This window comes from Alternaria ethzedia, assembly GCF_023757985.1.
Source record: "Alternaria ethzedia strain BMP 0044 chromosome Unknown scaffold_4, whole genome shotgun sequence".
In the NCBI taxonomy this organism is placed as follows: domain Eukaryota; kingdom Fungi; phylum Ascomycota; class Dothideomycetes; order Pleosporales; family Pleosporaceae; genus Alternaria; species Alternaria ethzedia.
Genome location: NW_026056197.1, coordinates 707,141 through 720,980, shown reverse-complemented (window position 1 = coordinate 720,980; position 13,840 = coordinate 707,141). Strand labels below are relative to the sequence as shown.

At 53.1% G+C, this 13,840-nt stretch overlaps 6 protein-coding genes across 6 annotated transcripts; 2 read left to right on the top strand and 4 right to left on the bottom strand.

Annotated features, from left to right (window-relative positions):
* Nucleotides 1-84: 84 nt before the first annotated feature.
* Nucleotides 85-1,318, top strand: J4E87_002373 (uncharacterized protein; the record flags this gene model as incomplete). Its single annotated transcript, XM_049374010.1, has 2 exons — nucleotides 85-241; nucleotides 300-1,318. The coding sequence occupies 2 exons, from the start codon at nucleotides 85-87 to the stop codon at nucleotides 1,316-1,318; spliced, it is 1,176 nt and encodes a 391-aa protein (XP_049236150.1).
* Nucleotides 1,319-2,076: 758 nt separating this feature from the next.
* Nucleotides 2,077-3,605, bottom strand: J4E87_002372 (uncharacterized protein; the record flags this gene model as incomplete). Its single annotated transcript, XM_049374009.1, has 3 exons — nucleotides 2,077-3,069; nucleotides 3,455-3,556; nucleotides 3,597-3,605. The coding sequence occupies 3 exons, from the start codon at nucleotides 3,603-3,605 to the stop codon at nucleotides 2,077-2,079; spliced, it is 1,104 nt and encodes a 367-aa protein (XP_049236149.1).
* Nucleotides 3,606-4,207: 602 nt separating this feature from the next.
* Nucleotides 4,208-6,557, bottom strand: J4E87_002371 (uncharacterized protein; the record flags this gene model as incomplete). Its single annotated transcript, XM_049374008.1, has 3 exons — nucleotides 4,208-5,185; nucleotides 5,278-6,132; nucleotides 6,417-6,557. The coding sequence occupies 3 exons, from the start codon at nucleotides 6,555-6,557 to the stop codon at nucleotides 4,208-4,210; spliced, it is 1,974 nt and encodes a 657-aa protein (XP_049236148.1).
* A 1,183-nt stretch (nucleotides 6,558-7,740) lies between these two features.
* J4E87_002370 (uncharacterized protein) lies at nucleotides 7,741-10,074 on the bottom strand (the record flags this gene model as incomplete). Its single annotated transcript, XM_049374007.1, has 3 exons — nucleotides 7,741-8,695; nucleotides 8,746-9,116; nucleotides 9,169-10,074. 3 exons carry the CDS (start codon nucleotides 10,072-10,074, stop codon nucleotides 7,741-7,743), a joined length of 2,232 nt encoding a protein of 743 aa, XP_049236147.1.
* Nucleotides 10,075-10,602: 528 nt separating this feature from the next.
* J4E87_002369 (uncharacterized protein) lies at nucleotides 10,603-11,926 on the bottom strand (the record flags this gene model as incomplete). Its single annotated transcript, XM_049374006.1, has 3 exons — nucleotides 10,603-11,172; nucleotides 11,219-11,703; nucleotides 11,767-11,926. The coding sequence occupies 3 exons, from the start codon at nucleotides 11,924-11,926 to the stop codon at nucleotides 10,603-10,605; spliced, it is 1,215 nt and encodes a 404-aa protein (XP_049236146.1).
* A 549-nt stretch (nucleotides 11,927-12,475) lies between these two features.
* J4E87_002368 (uncharacterized protein) lies at nucleotides 12,476-13,271 on the top strand (the record flags this gene model as incomplete). The annotated part of the gene is made up of 2 exons (XM_049374005.1): nucleotides 12,476-12,688; nucleotides 12,741-13,271. 2 exons carry the CDS (start codon nucleotides 12,476-12,478, stop codon nucleotides 13,269-13,271), a joined length of 744 nt encoding a protein of 247 aa, XP_049236145.1.
* Between the last annotated feature and the right edge of the window lie 569 nt (nucleotides 13,272-13,840).

The following is a 13,840-nucleotide window of genomic DNA, read 5'->3' as shown; positions in this document are numbered from 1 at the left end:
ATCTATGGAATACCAATAAAAAGTTCAAGACTCTCGAATCTACCTGCACGATAGCCCGTACCCTCACACTCACAACACAGCACCATGGACGAAGAGGAGCCCCCAATACTCACGGCAGTGTCAAGCTCCGCGCGACAATTGTACCTGCTCCTTCGCTGCATCGCCTTCTCCAATAAGGCTCATGTCCAGATCAGCGACATTGGCATGAAGCTCGCTGTGGATGAGGCGAGCGTCATGGAAGGTACGTAGCGTCTAGGTGCAATGTATTTTGACACATTCCAAATCTGACACAACTATAGCATCTGCCTTCCTAGACAAATCTCTCTTCACAACCTACACTTTCAATGCGCCCGCCCCACCACCGAACTCACAACACTCCGACAGCGACGATGAACCCGACCCAACATCTACTACCACCCCCGCGTTTCAAATATCTCTTCCCGCTCTCCTTGAGACCCTCCAGATCTTCGGTCTCACCGACCCCTCCACTTCCAAACCACCATGGGCGCGCGATGGTGCATATCCCACCAGCACGGCCTTCACCGGGAACAACATATTAGGTGGCATGAACAACCTCTGTCGGATAAGCTACGATGGCCCCGGTGCTCCACTGGCGGTCACTTTGACAGAGGCGAGCATACGCACGCAATGCGATCTCACGACGTACGAGCCAGAGTACACAGACGAAATACCTTTTGATCGACAAGCCCTCGCCCTGAAAATCATCATGCGAGGCAGCTGGTTGTACGACGCAGTACAAGAGCTATCATCTACAAGCCCAGAGAAGCTGACCATGTACGCCAAAACCGTGCGCGGCAAGCCCTTCTTCGCTCTATCGTCATCAGGCACTCTAGGCTCAGCGCGCGTCGAGTTCAACAATCAGCCCCAGCCCTCTGCCTACCGCACTCCTGCATCTACGAACCTCAATACGAACAATGAGGCAGCAGATCAGAAACCCACCAATCTGCTCGAGACCTTCCAGCTCAGCGATCCACAAGCCGTACTCCGCTCGTCCTACAAGTTTAGCTTGATACAAAAGGCTGCGCGTGCCATGAACGTTGCGACTAAAGTCAGTATACGAGCAGATACCCAAGGCGTGTTGAGTCTACAGTTCATGATTGAGGTCGAGGGTAGTGGGTCGTCTTCTCAGACTGGACCTGGAGGGGCCACAGGCGGACAAGTGAGTTTCGTTGACTTTCGCTTTGTCCCGCTTGTGGAAGAGGATGACGACGAGGCTGAGGGCGCAGACCTTGACGAGACCCTCATGCAGAATGGCCCAGGAAGTGATGGCGAGAGTGGCGCTTACGACATGCTATGAGAGTACAATAGGCATCACTACTGGCAGAAAACAGGGAGCTTGAGCTCAGCATATGCCGATTTTGCTAGTTCTTATATTTGCTAGTCTGTCCAGACCCGAACAGAGTAGGAAATGAAATCCACAATCGTACAATGTCTTCTGTGATGAAGCAATCAAGAGCCTTTGTTTGGCAGCCTCTTACTTAGAAGTCCTGACGTTTTGTTGTGAATGAGGCCCCGAACTCGACAATTCCTTCTTTTACTCAAGCTGAAAAACTCCACCTGATGGAATATAAACCTGCCATGGAGTCCATACGCCTGTGCTTGGACATGTGAGGTCAGCCAAACGTCTAGTCCTGACCTGAGTGCAAAATCAATCTGAATAGCGTAAACTAGGGATACTCAGGACGCCCAGTCGTCCTATCCATAGTTTTATGTAGTGCGTCATGGGAATCAGCTTCTTTCTTGTTTTCTTCTTTCTCGAGTGTCGCGCCAGGCCATAGTATCCAATCTGATGCCCGTTATCCATGTTCGTACCGAGCCGCTTTGTCGTCGCGAAGGGGGGATCGAGCTTGGTGAATCGTGTATCAGGCGTGCTAGACTCGCGTCTCGATCGAGTGGGGTTCGTGCGCTGCACGGAGCGACTTAGAACTCGAGTTCAGCTACCACGGGCATTAGCAATGGGTGGCGAATGTTCACCATTCGAATTCACCATTTGCTTTGTGGAACAGGTATCTTCAATATCGTTAGCAAAATCTCTTCAAGGTCTCAACACCAAACTTACTCCTTCTTGTTCGTGGTCAAGATGCCGTCCTTGAGCGTGCACTTCCACTTGTTCTTCACGCGCTGGACTTTGTCGTAGGTGCACAACATATAGTCGACCATTTCATCGTCGCTGTTATCGCCATCTCCGAGTTCGTCCTCCGAGTCATCTAGGTCAGAGTTAATGGCGTCATCCGGATCTTCTTCTGGCTTCACATCGTCGTCACCGTCGAAGCGCGCGGGAACCGGTGCGCTTGACGAGGCCTCTGCGTCTTCGGCCTGCAGGACACGAATAGCCGCTTTGCGCTTTCTGCCCTTTGGCATCGAATTGAGCGGTACCATGAGACCACTGTCTTGACGCATAGCCATGGCATCAACATGAGAACGCATGAAGTCGTCCGCCGCCATGCGCTCTACTGCATCAGCAGCGCGTGCGGCCTTCAAGGCCTCCCAGTCAGCCATAGCATCACCCGAACCATCAGTCTGTGAGGTGTACATGTGATTTTGCGGCGGGGGACGCTGCTGTGGCATTCCCTGCTGCTGTTGTTGTTGTGGAGGTCGTTGATGCTGCTGCTGCTGTTGTTGCTGCTGTTGTGCCATCATGCGTTGCTGTTGCTGCTGTTGCTGGTTCTGCATAGGCATTTGAGGCAGATGGCCTTGTTGCGCCAGATTAGGAAAGTTCTGCTGCACATGTCCTTGCTGTTGCACTCGCTGCTGTACCAGAGCAGCTGCACGCTGGTGCGCGAGCTGCTGGTTTTGATCATAAGTACCGCCGTAGCCGTTGTTCGCAGTCTGAGCAGGAGGGTAGTTGGCAACTGGTGGCTGGTATCCTCCTTCTTGCTTCACGGGCACGTTGGGGAAGTTGAGAGCCTCCTGAGGTCCGGACACGGAAGGCATATCATTGTCAACCTTTACGTTGGACGGTACCGTAGGCGGCTGACGAACAGGCTCAGGAGCAGGGTCCCATGGAAAGTGAGCAATCTTGAGAGCGGATAGCCTCTCTTGCCAGCCCTGGCGATAGTCAGTATATGCTCAGCACAACTGCAACAAAACATGATGTGAGAACAGCCGTCACATGACAGACTATGCCTTGTTGGGAAATGATGCGTTGGTCTTGGCGGGTGGGGGAGCTGTGCAGGGGCTATAAGAAGGCATCTCAAATACTGAGGCGCCCCCGGAGCTGCCAGACCGACCGGCAACTCCGCCCCGCTTCCAGCCGCCATCACCCAAGCCAGGTGGACACCGCGCGATCGCCGCAGCCAGCGAAACCGATGCGAGGAATGAATTGACAAGAAAAGTGAGAGATATGAAAAGCGGTGTGACGGCGGTCGCAACTGTGCTGCGACAAAGAAAAGGAAGGCGCGCTGGCCGAGATGGAGGCCAGGTTGCAACATACCTGCTTCATCTCGTCGAGCGTGCTATGATCGACGCCCGACTCCTCGAAGTCATTCTGCGAGGTCTGGATCACCTTCTCGATGATCTGCTGGTACACGCCGCCCTGGTGGTTGCTGTTAGCAAGCCTGCCTTTACCCTTCCACCGCTCGCATGCGCGCCTTGGGGATACTAACCACGACCGAGTTCGACATGATCGCGACTGTTTGATATGGTCTGAGCTATCTAGTATACGATGCGAGCTCTGTGATAGCTGCGCGACGGCTTGTGATGGTTGCTCGCGTGCAGAGGATTGAGGAATAGGCAGGCAAGCCAGGCAGGCGACGTCAGCGCTTGAGGAAGCTTCTGCGCGGTCAAGGAAGTTCTACGGATATCGCTAGCCCAGACGGAAGGCTTTGTACGACGTGTTCGGGTGCCCTCAGCTTTCGGGGTCGTGGGTGTATGAGTGATAGTGAGCGGCGTTCCGGCAATCATTGAGGGCGCCGGTTCCTTAGCGCCTAACGCTACTCTAGCGCCACACGTGACCACGCTCACAGCTCAACATCCAAAAAACGCGATGCAATGTTCTGGCAGATTCAAAATATAGTAGTGCTCATGATCAATATACATACGAACCGATTCAAATGTTGGTACAAACGTCGTCAGTTCATCAATTGCACCTCAAACAGCCAACCTCGTCCCATAAGAAGCAAAACTCCCGCCACTGCACTCGAATCGCACCTGGGTATCTTGGCATGCTCCTCGCAATCGCTACCGGCTAATGGTCATGCACCAAAGCCTTTTGTACCGCTGCATCAACGTCCTTGCGCCTATACCCCGGTGATCGCCCGAGACACACGCCGTGTATAATGATCTCTGTCGTAATTGTCAGCCAACTGTTGACCTCTCGTGGATGTGTACACTCACCATCAATCAGCTTCGAAACGTCTAGCCAGGCAGTCTTCTTCCGTTTCTGCCTCACCACTGGTAGAGCTGCCGCTACATCGCTCATCATGTTCATGCCTAGATCTATGTTGTCCATGTGAAAGGCGGGTGTATGCGAAAACCCATAATCATACCCAGGTGCGAGATCCAAACCCAGGGTCTGATCATATGAGATTTCGTAGTTGACAAGCCTAGGGTATTCACCGGTGTTCCCAAAAGACAGGTCTAGCCCATAAGATCCACTATCCGCGATGTTGTAAGAGTTGTTTGGCGGATTTGTCGAGGTGGTTGACGGAGCTGCCGATCCGTTTGCGGGGTTCTGGTGAAGAGGAGGCAGACTCGTCGCGTTGTGTGGTCGTTGCCGTAGTGCGCTGTTGGGGGCTCTAGACAGTTCTTCGTCGTCAACCTCGATGACACATTCGGCGAACGAGCTCTTCGGGTCGAGCTTGCACGAGTATTTTTCTTCTAAGTAGCCCTGTACGTCGTAACAATCGAACCATTCCCCCTCGTATCCACGGAGGTCCACGCCGCGTAGCTCTTCACTCCTACCGTCTTCTGTATTCTCTATTATGAGCACCTTGTTCTCTGTTGGCCCAATTTGCCGTACGTTCCATCCGTTTCTGACAGACTTTACGTTGCCGGCAGCGTCCCGTCGCGGATAATGAGTTCCTGCACCACCGAGATGGAGAAATGGCGACTCCCACCAATCCAGGTCTTCGTCAATGCCACGGGCCATGATAGTTCGGAAGCGGCTTCGTATTTGATCGAGGGTCTCATGAGGTAGAGAAAGCTTGAAGACACGGTTGATTGCCTAGCTGTCATGATTAGCCTTGTATCACTACTCAGGAGAAAAGGCAGTGAAGCCACAGAAACAATTCCTACATCGACTAGCTGAAAACGTACCGTAGGGCGAGCTTGGGCGTTGCTAAGCAAATGAAACCCCGCCTCAAGCGCCGCCCTCGACAATCGTCTCGCAAATGTTGTTTCTTGGAAACTGTACGTTGTGACCGGAGGGAGCGTCTTCGACGATATTTTCGATAGAGGCGGCGTGGGCAGTCTGTTCGATGGCGGTGTCGCTTCAGGCGTCGGTACACGGACGGAGTACGTGTGTAGGTTTGTTGTTCCATACGGTGCTTGGTGCTGACTCAGAAGGTCTACAAGGCCGAAAGGCAGCTGCGTCGGTTGGGATGAAGTATGCGATGGTGATGGGTCTGCTGGAGGCTGCGAAGATCGGTGCGACTGGTCGAAGACCGAACCAGCTCCAAACTGACGGCAACCCACCAGATCGCTCCTGCGGGAGTCTACATTGCCATATGCAGCACTGATGTGGGCGAGGTAGCTATCCGGTGTTGACAACTGTGGCTGCGGACGCTTCTCAGCGGCTGGTTTCGGAACTGCGGAATATCCCCATCCAATGTGCTGCACTTCAGGCTCCGGTTCGGCTAGCTTTGGTGCACCATTCCCTTCAATCCCGTGTTCGCCGTGTTCACCATCTTCGTCTCCCTCGTACTGGCCCTCGTTGGCTGTCTTTGTCAAGCTCGCGAACGTCTCCGTTACCAGCTTGAACTCTTGGGCCAAACTCGGATTCAGCTGTAACAGACCTGACTTGACGGTGGACTCGTTTAGCTTTAGGAAGGCCTTGTTCATCTGCTCGATAATCGAGTGGAGCTGTGTGCTTTGACTCTTCAACGACGCGATGGTGGTTTCCTTCCGCTGCCGATATGCACGCTGCGCAAGCCGGATTTGAGTTCTTCGTCTCTGGTACACCTGTCAGTACATTCGACATGAATGCTGAGATCGGATCGCGAGGAGCTCCATGCTGGGTAGTGTCATCTGGAGCACGGTAGGCTCATCAGCGTCGTTCACAGGAGGTGGGGATGACGATGAGGAGCTCACAGTGGGTCGAGCTGGAGAACACATCAACAACTTGACAGCTTCTTCGATCAGGACAGGTGCGCATGTCCCGTTTACCCTCCCGCTCCAAGAGTTGACAACGACGAATCGGGTAGATAGAACAAAAAGGACGTTGCGTCTCCACTCACATCTGCAGCCGTGGCGTCCTGTGTGTCTACCCGTGGACGGCCCCTAGCCTTCTTTCCTCCAGCACCACCGTCATCGACGCTGTCCCTCCTGCGTGAGCGCTTCCGTGATGTCTGCGCCTGTTCTGATTCTGAGCTCGTCATGATTCTGGTTTTCGCTTCTGATACCGCTGATCGAACAGAGTAAGGTCCGGAGGTATGTCACCGAAGGAGTTCGGTGGAACCAATAGCGAGACTGACTACGAAAGGCGAAAGGATGCTGAACCGAAGTCGGTCTCCACGGACTACTAATCACTCCGTTCCGACTCTTGAAACACCGCTATCGTTCACTTGTGAGGAAAATCGTAAACGCTTCGTACAGATTCTTAATGGAGTAATTTGGTTCGCGTAAAAATAGCGGGAAGACGTTGTGTACATGTAGATTGCATCCAGAACTAGTTCAACCTGACGCAAGCCAGACGGTAGGTATGGAAAAGCAAAAGATGCTCCGGCGCCGATTCAGTGAACGGCCGCTACAGCTCACAAGGTTCGAGATCGATCAAGGGTCCGCTGTTACACGGGGCTAATGCGCGTCTCCGCACAGGATGCGGCTAGGTCCTGCTGTCTGTAGGGCGAAGAGGCGGACGAGTGCATGGGCGGGTGGGTTCATGACCATAGGTTTGCAGGCGTTGTGGTCCCATCTACGTGGGTTTATTTGCGTGCAAATTTATAACTCGCAAGCCTACCCTAGACATTCTTGATGGTGAGATGTTTGAGACCGAGGTCGTCGGACCTTAGTAGATGGGTGTGACCAATTGTTTCGTTGTGCGTCTTGTAGCTCTGGTGCAGTTCGGGAGGCTTTGGCAGCATGATTACTGAACAACAAATTTCCCGGAACGGCAAGTGCCGCATGCCAAGCGCTGCACGTGACAACCAAGGTGACTCCTGTCAGCAGTCTGCAGGGCTGGCGGTTATAAATTTTTCCCTCGCTTCATTGTCAGCTGGTTTCTTGTCAGCGCTTGATTATATAAGCTGTTTAAACCTCTCTAGCTTGGTAAATCAAACGGCCCCCTTTACGCTTCAGGGCGCGATACCTGGGCAGGCGCTTCCTTGGGTAGCTTCAGCCAAGTCAATACGGCATACGGGCGACGCGGCACCGGGAACAACGTAGATCCTAGAATACACAGATCATGACGTCAATGTTTTAATGAACGAGTGAACGAGACTGTCCAACTTACAAGTTGACGATGTCACAATCACGACTTCCATGCGTCTCAGGTACCAATGCACTAGCCCGGTCAAGGATATTTAGAGCTTGTGTATGATCACATAATCTAACGTTGTATATCTATGCTGATGCTTGCCCTGGACCGTGTCTAAGCTTCGGCACGACGCCCAACCAGTTGTTCGATTGTTCATCTTCGCCCTGCTCTGCAGCGGCCGCTGCGTGCCCACCCCCAGACTCCCCACTAGTGTTCTTCTCCGCATCATCATATCTATCTCGAACCCCATGCCCTGTTTGCTGACTGTTTGCATCCTTTACCTCCGCCTCATGTTCCCGTACCGGTATTTCGCTTCTCTCTGCCTCTCTCCGGGAGGGGCTTGCAGATCTAGGCGCATCGGCAGCCGCATGATGACTAGTCCGAGATTCCTCCGCCGATAAAATAGCACGATCCTCATCTATGCGCTTTTCTCCTCTGTCTTCTGCCTTGATCCATGTTTGCAGATCCTCCTCTGAAGGTTTATGGAAACACCACATCTCATCAGAAGTCGTGTATCCAGTGCCCATACCGCCTTGAAAGTTGCGCTTAAACTTTCTTTGCAGACCAGCAGCTAACCGTTTCCTGAACTCATTGTCAACTCGTAGTCGGGCAGCTATCCACTGGTCGTTCGGTCGGTGGTCGTTGGGCATGTCTTCCATAAGAGGCGTGTCCAGAATCTTCTCATCTGTCATACATCGATTAATGATGGACTTTCCGCCTCCCGAGTCGGGCGTAACCAAGCGGAGGAATTCGAGGCTAGTGCTGACGTTGAGATCAATAGCTCTTTGCGGATGGACGGTGGCCTTCATGAACAACGATGAGACATGCTTATATAAAATCGAGAAGTCGCTTTGGTTGATGTGAACGGAGCCTCGGACCGTAAGAAGATATGCAGGGGCGCCATGCTCGCTGGCCTCCTTCATCAGAGACATGGACGCATCCCAGTTTTTCTGCCAATACATGAACGCTTCACTGGCGATTCCCAGCAGGGGGAGGTGTATTCGGTGCTTCGGGTCTTCCACAGGTGGCTTTACAGGTGCGCTACAAATGTGTTAGTTCCAATGTAACGATGGGGAGAAAGATATAGTCACCCCCAGATGTCGTAGATTATCCCCGCTTGCACATTAGTAAATCTCTCGGTGTGTCTGAGCACTTCTACCACTGTTGCTGCTCCGAAACTATGACCAGCCACTGTCATTTTATCTACGTGAAAACGATTTTTCCATTGTGCCCAATCGATTCCGCCTAGACCTCTGGAAGAGCCTCCGACGTAGCCTTCGCCTCGGAGATTCTGTCGTGCGATTTCCTCTCCATCGCCGTCAGATATCATCTTGAGTACACGGTATGCTTCCTCGAGCTCGCAAAGACGCAGCTCTATCTGTGCGCTGCGCAGTTCGCCGTCGACGCCGTGCTCATTGTTCGGTGCGGTGTCCATCGGGTTATCTTTGGGGAAGATGTAGTCCTGCTATAGTCAGCCTAATAGTTCCTGTATTACAGAACCTCACACTACGCACGACATAGTGATAACCTTGCGCAATTTCTTCGTCAGTGTGATCCAGATGCTGGAACTTGGCAAAGTCTTTGTCGTCTTCTGCGTCTCCGTCGCAATTCGTATGGTTCGCTTTCCCTCCTCCTTGGGCATCCTTTCTCCGCTTCCCTCGCTTCTTGTGATTAATGAAAGTCCGCGGTCCACTCCCGTCCCTATGCTCCACCGCGCACACGACGAAGCCGTAGCTCGCGAATTCAGAGCATAGGCTGCTGTATGCGGTTCTAGAGCCACCAAGACCATGACTAAACATCAACAGTGGGAACATGGGCTCATCGTTCATGCCCTCGGGCGGACTACCCTGCTGGTTCTTGATCTCATACCCGTCTTTCTTCATGTTGCCTTCCGGAGGCCAATGAGTCGCAGGAGGGGCGTTCCTAAAACCGCGCAATTTGGTGAGCATGGTGGTCGCGCCAAAGACGCCGATGCTTATAGGGCTCGGTATGCCAGCAAACCGCGCATAACCCTTCGCCGTCTCCATGCGCGGCCTTGGAAGCCATGTCTCGCGACTCCATTTCTTCTCTCCTCCTGGGGCGTTCCCGTTACCACTCCCGAACGAGGCTGGATAATATAGTGTAAACAAAACAGTCTCCAACTGCAGAAGGTGCCGGCCCTTGCGCTTGATGTTCGAGATCGGACGAGGGTGTTCGACAGGGACTTCTATCTCCATGCTGCCTATGGAGTATGGCCCTGAAGTGGGAGAGAGGGTCGAGTTCGGGTAAGGGAGATGATCGCGTATCGATGCGGGCGGTCTCGTGCGTGGTTTCTTCGCGTTGGGTATCTTGCCCGAGGACGAGGGATTGAGGATGCTGTGTCGACGGGCGCCATCTTCGTCACCCGTGATGCGCGTCTTTTGACGCTCAAGGAAGGACATGGTCGATGGCGAGCGGTGGTGTGAAGGGTGATCGAGGGTATCTTAGAAGAAAAAGCGCGTAACAAAACGGACGCGGTAGGACCACGCCTCTGGGTGATGAAAGCGATACAGCGATCGTGAAGAACAACGGCCGAGAATGCTTCGCCATGCTTAGTAGGCGCTAGGAGGCCCCGCCTGAAACGCTTGCTCCGCTGGCGAGACTGTGCGGATGCGCCCGGGAGACCTAACTGTAGTGTTTGGTGTTTTGTGAGAATGCCGATGATGTCATGGGCCGGTTCCCGTGGAGCGCGTAAGTGGGGCCGATACCCCTTCGCCGTCCCTGACGAGCGCAGACACTCGGCCTACATCAAGCATGACGTGAATTTGCTGGCGTTCAACTTAAGTCATGTTGAATTGAGCTATCAACTAAGATGGTGAATAACATACTTTTCCAAAAGTTGTACAGTGTGCAATACAGCACATAACGCGAGATAGAAGACATGTGCACCCAACATGTTATGGGTGCAGACTCGGTCGCTTTGGCTCAGGCTATGAGGTCTTCGACCTGTCCACCACCGGATATTGATCGGTACCGAATGTAGAGTTCAGCGACACCTGTCCCGAGATTTTACCGTTCTCCAGACGGATCCACGTGTCGACCACCTTCGCATCCAGCATATCCTCCTTGACGACGATCTGACGCGCGCCCCGTGTCCAATCAGTGTAGCCACCATAGCCTGAGTGACGATTGAAGCAGATGTTCAGCCCGTTGCCGTTGCTAGGAGAGTTGCCAGGGAGGTCTCTGGCCCATTTCATGCACCAGTCTACGCCATGGTCGTGACCCGAGAAAACGGCCATGAGATTTTCCGTCTCTACGAGCGCCTTCATGAAGGGAATATCGGCTCCACTGTACTTGCAGTTGTTCCCAGTATGATCGCAAATGTCGCCCTGGTTCCCTACACTCTCTTCGTTGATGCCTGGGTTGGCTGTTTTGGAACGCCCGTTATGTTGAAAAGAATCTGCGGCGTGTATCGGAATGTGCACGAAAGCCATGCTAGGAACCGCGCGGCCATATTGCTGGCGAAGGGCGTTATTGGTATTGCGGAACCATTCAACAACCTGCAAGAATCAGTACATTATGAAAACAGTAACAAGGGTCTCATACCTTCTCGTCGACCCAGTTCGGAACACCGACATCATCACCAGTGGGTTGATACTTCATGCCTCCTTTGCTGTCAAAGAACCACAACAGCATCTTCAGATCAGAAGCATCCGTAGAGCTGTACACCGGGACGAAATAGTTGCTCCAGCCAACTTGATTGATATCGCCAGACACGGACTGCGTCGTGAAAGAGAGTTTCTTGCCATTGTTGCCCTTGACATCCGACCACATGTGTTCGGACATGGCACTAGTGCTGCAAGTCTTGGAAGCATCGTGATTGCCAAATGTTGCGCCGAAAGGCAGGTTGCGGGCGACGAGTGGAGCCACGATCTGATCGATCAACGGATTTGCGTCTTGAGGGGCCACCCACTCACAGGAGAGGAGATCGCCGTTGAGGACGACGAAGTCGGGCTGCTCGTTGTCGAGGACTGAGTTCATGACACCGATTGTTTTGAAGTCTGCGAACGGACGGCCGCGCTGAGACTCAGCTACAAGTCGTTAGTATATACTAGTTTCAGGTTGATACGACGCAAAGAGATGCGATGACTTACGCTCACCGAAGTGAAGATCACTGAAGACGGAAATCGACAACTGTCTATCCGCAGCGAATTGGATACCCGCATAGTAGGGCGCGGATCTGCTGTGAAGCACAGCGGCACTCACTGTTGAAGCTAGCAGCCAGATGAATTGGGTAGACTTCAAAGTAGCCATAACGGGTTAAGCAGGATGTTGTAAGTTGGAGCACTTAGAGGTAGCAGGTAGTCGAGCCGAAGGTGAAGCAAGATCAGTCGAAGTGAGTGTGCATTGCTGGCAAAGGAAGCGAGACCAGAGTGAAAGACTTACTCACGCAGATAGCGAGGGCGAGAGTCAGGAAGGGGCGTGGGGGCCTACAACCCAATGGGGTCGAAAGTGAAGAGCGAGCGGCATCATGGGAAAGAGCTGATTGAACTCAACTCAGGTCTCGTTGATACTTTACGCTGTAACGTCGATGCCGCCTATCTCAGATGCAGCAGTCGTGTGTGTGGTCTCAATTCCCCTACAATCTCCTCATCACGCAAAATCCAATGCCATTCCGACAGAAACACAAGGACGAACGGCCCCAATACCAGCCCACTCAAGATTGGGGCTATTTGAAGTGTGGATGAAGGTAGGCAGGGAATGAACGGCCGGGGGTCCGCTCTGGACACTCGCGCTAGCCAAGACTTCCCCACCAAAATTTCCAGACGCGAAGTTAGCGATCAGTCCTTCACCTCCGCCGCCATGAACGCCGAGGCTTATCTGCGCAAGCAAGGCTGGCAGGGCTCAGGTCACTCGCTCGACCAGACCGGCCGCGGCATCAAGAAGCCGCTTCTCATCGCGCACAAGAACGACCAGCTAGGACTCGGCAAGAAGAAGCAGGCGCATACGACAGACGACCAGTGGTGGTTGCGCGCATTTGACCAGAGTCTGCAGAGCATTGGTACAGGCAAGGATGTATGCAGTCATGCACCACTGCGCGCAATCAAACAGCTAATTTTCCACTCAGAGCACGCTTGACCAGATCCGCACCCAAGGCATCTATCGCGGAGGTCTCTATGGCTTCTTCGTAAAGGGCGAGATGATTGGAGGTACGATTGGAGAATCCTCAGCGACTACCACAGACGCATCGAATCCCGCTTCCGGCGCAAGCACGCCTCCCACATCCGCGTCCGACACCGAAACGCCCGCGCCTACCAAGGGGAAGTCCGACAAGAAGAAGCGCAAGCGAGAGGAGGGTGATGCTTCGGTTAGCAAAAAGGCGAAGAGCGACGCGGTCGGATCGAAGAATGAACAAAGTCCGGCGGCAGTCACGGGCAAAGACCTGAAGGCCGTAACGAAGAAGCTGGGGAAGCTGAAAACCGAAGAAAAAGCCGAGTACGAGACACGCGCGAAAGCGAAGGGCCAGACACTCGAGCAATACGTCCTCCGTCGCATCCAGAAGAAGACAGAAACGCGCGCTCTCAAGCCGGTCGAAGTCACAAAGGAGAAGAAATCGAAGTCAGATAAAAAGGAGAAGAAGAGCAAGAAGGCGCAATAACCACGAATATACAATGGTGTAGATGGAGAGAACAGTGGACGATTACATCACTCTCAGGGTCGGCGCAGGATGCTCGCAGCCTTCCCAGGGTCGACCGGCCCGTGAAGCGCATGTGGGAGCTGTCCGGAGGGCAGAAGTAAAAGGATCCTGGCTCGAGGGGCTATATGCCGCCGATCCATCTTCAATGAGCCGGGCGTTATCGTCAGGAATGATACCCAAGTCCGGAGGGGCCGCTGACGACCACCCCACGGAACGTGGTCTGAATGCAAAACAAGTGCCACAACGAGAGCACCGGAGCTGAGAATTGACCGGGAAGCGCAACGTTGTAGAGTCGGGATTTTTAGACGCATACCGTACGTGCGGAATACTGTATTATACCAATATCGCGATATTGTTACAGACGAGTATTATTCGGTCACTCAAATAAACAACATGAACAGCATCCACATCTTACATTTCACCCCCATCTCATCCCCACTATTATACACTGCTTCACTCCACCAATACACACAAACAACCCCATCGTAAAAATCGTCATCGTCAGTCGAGAAGGGAAAGAAAACCCACCA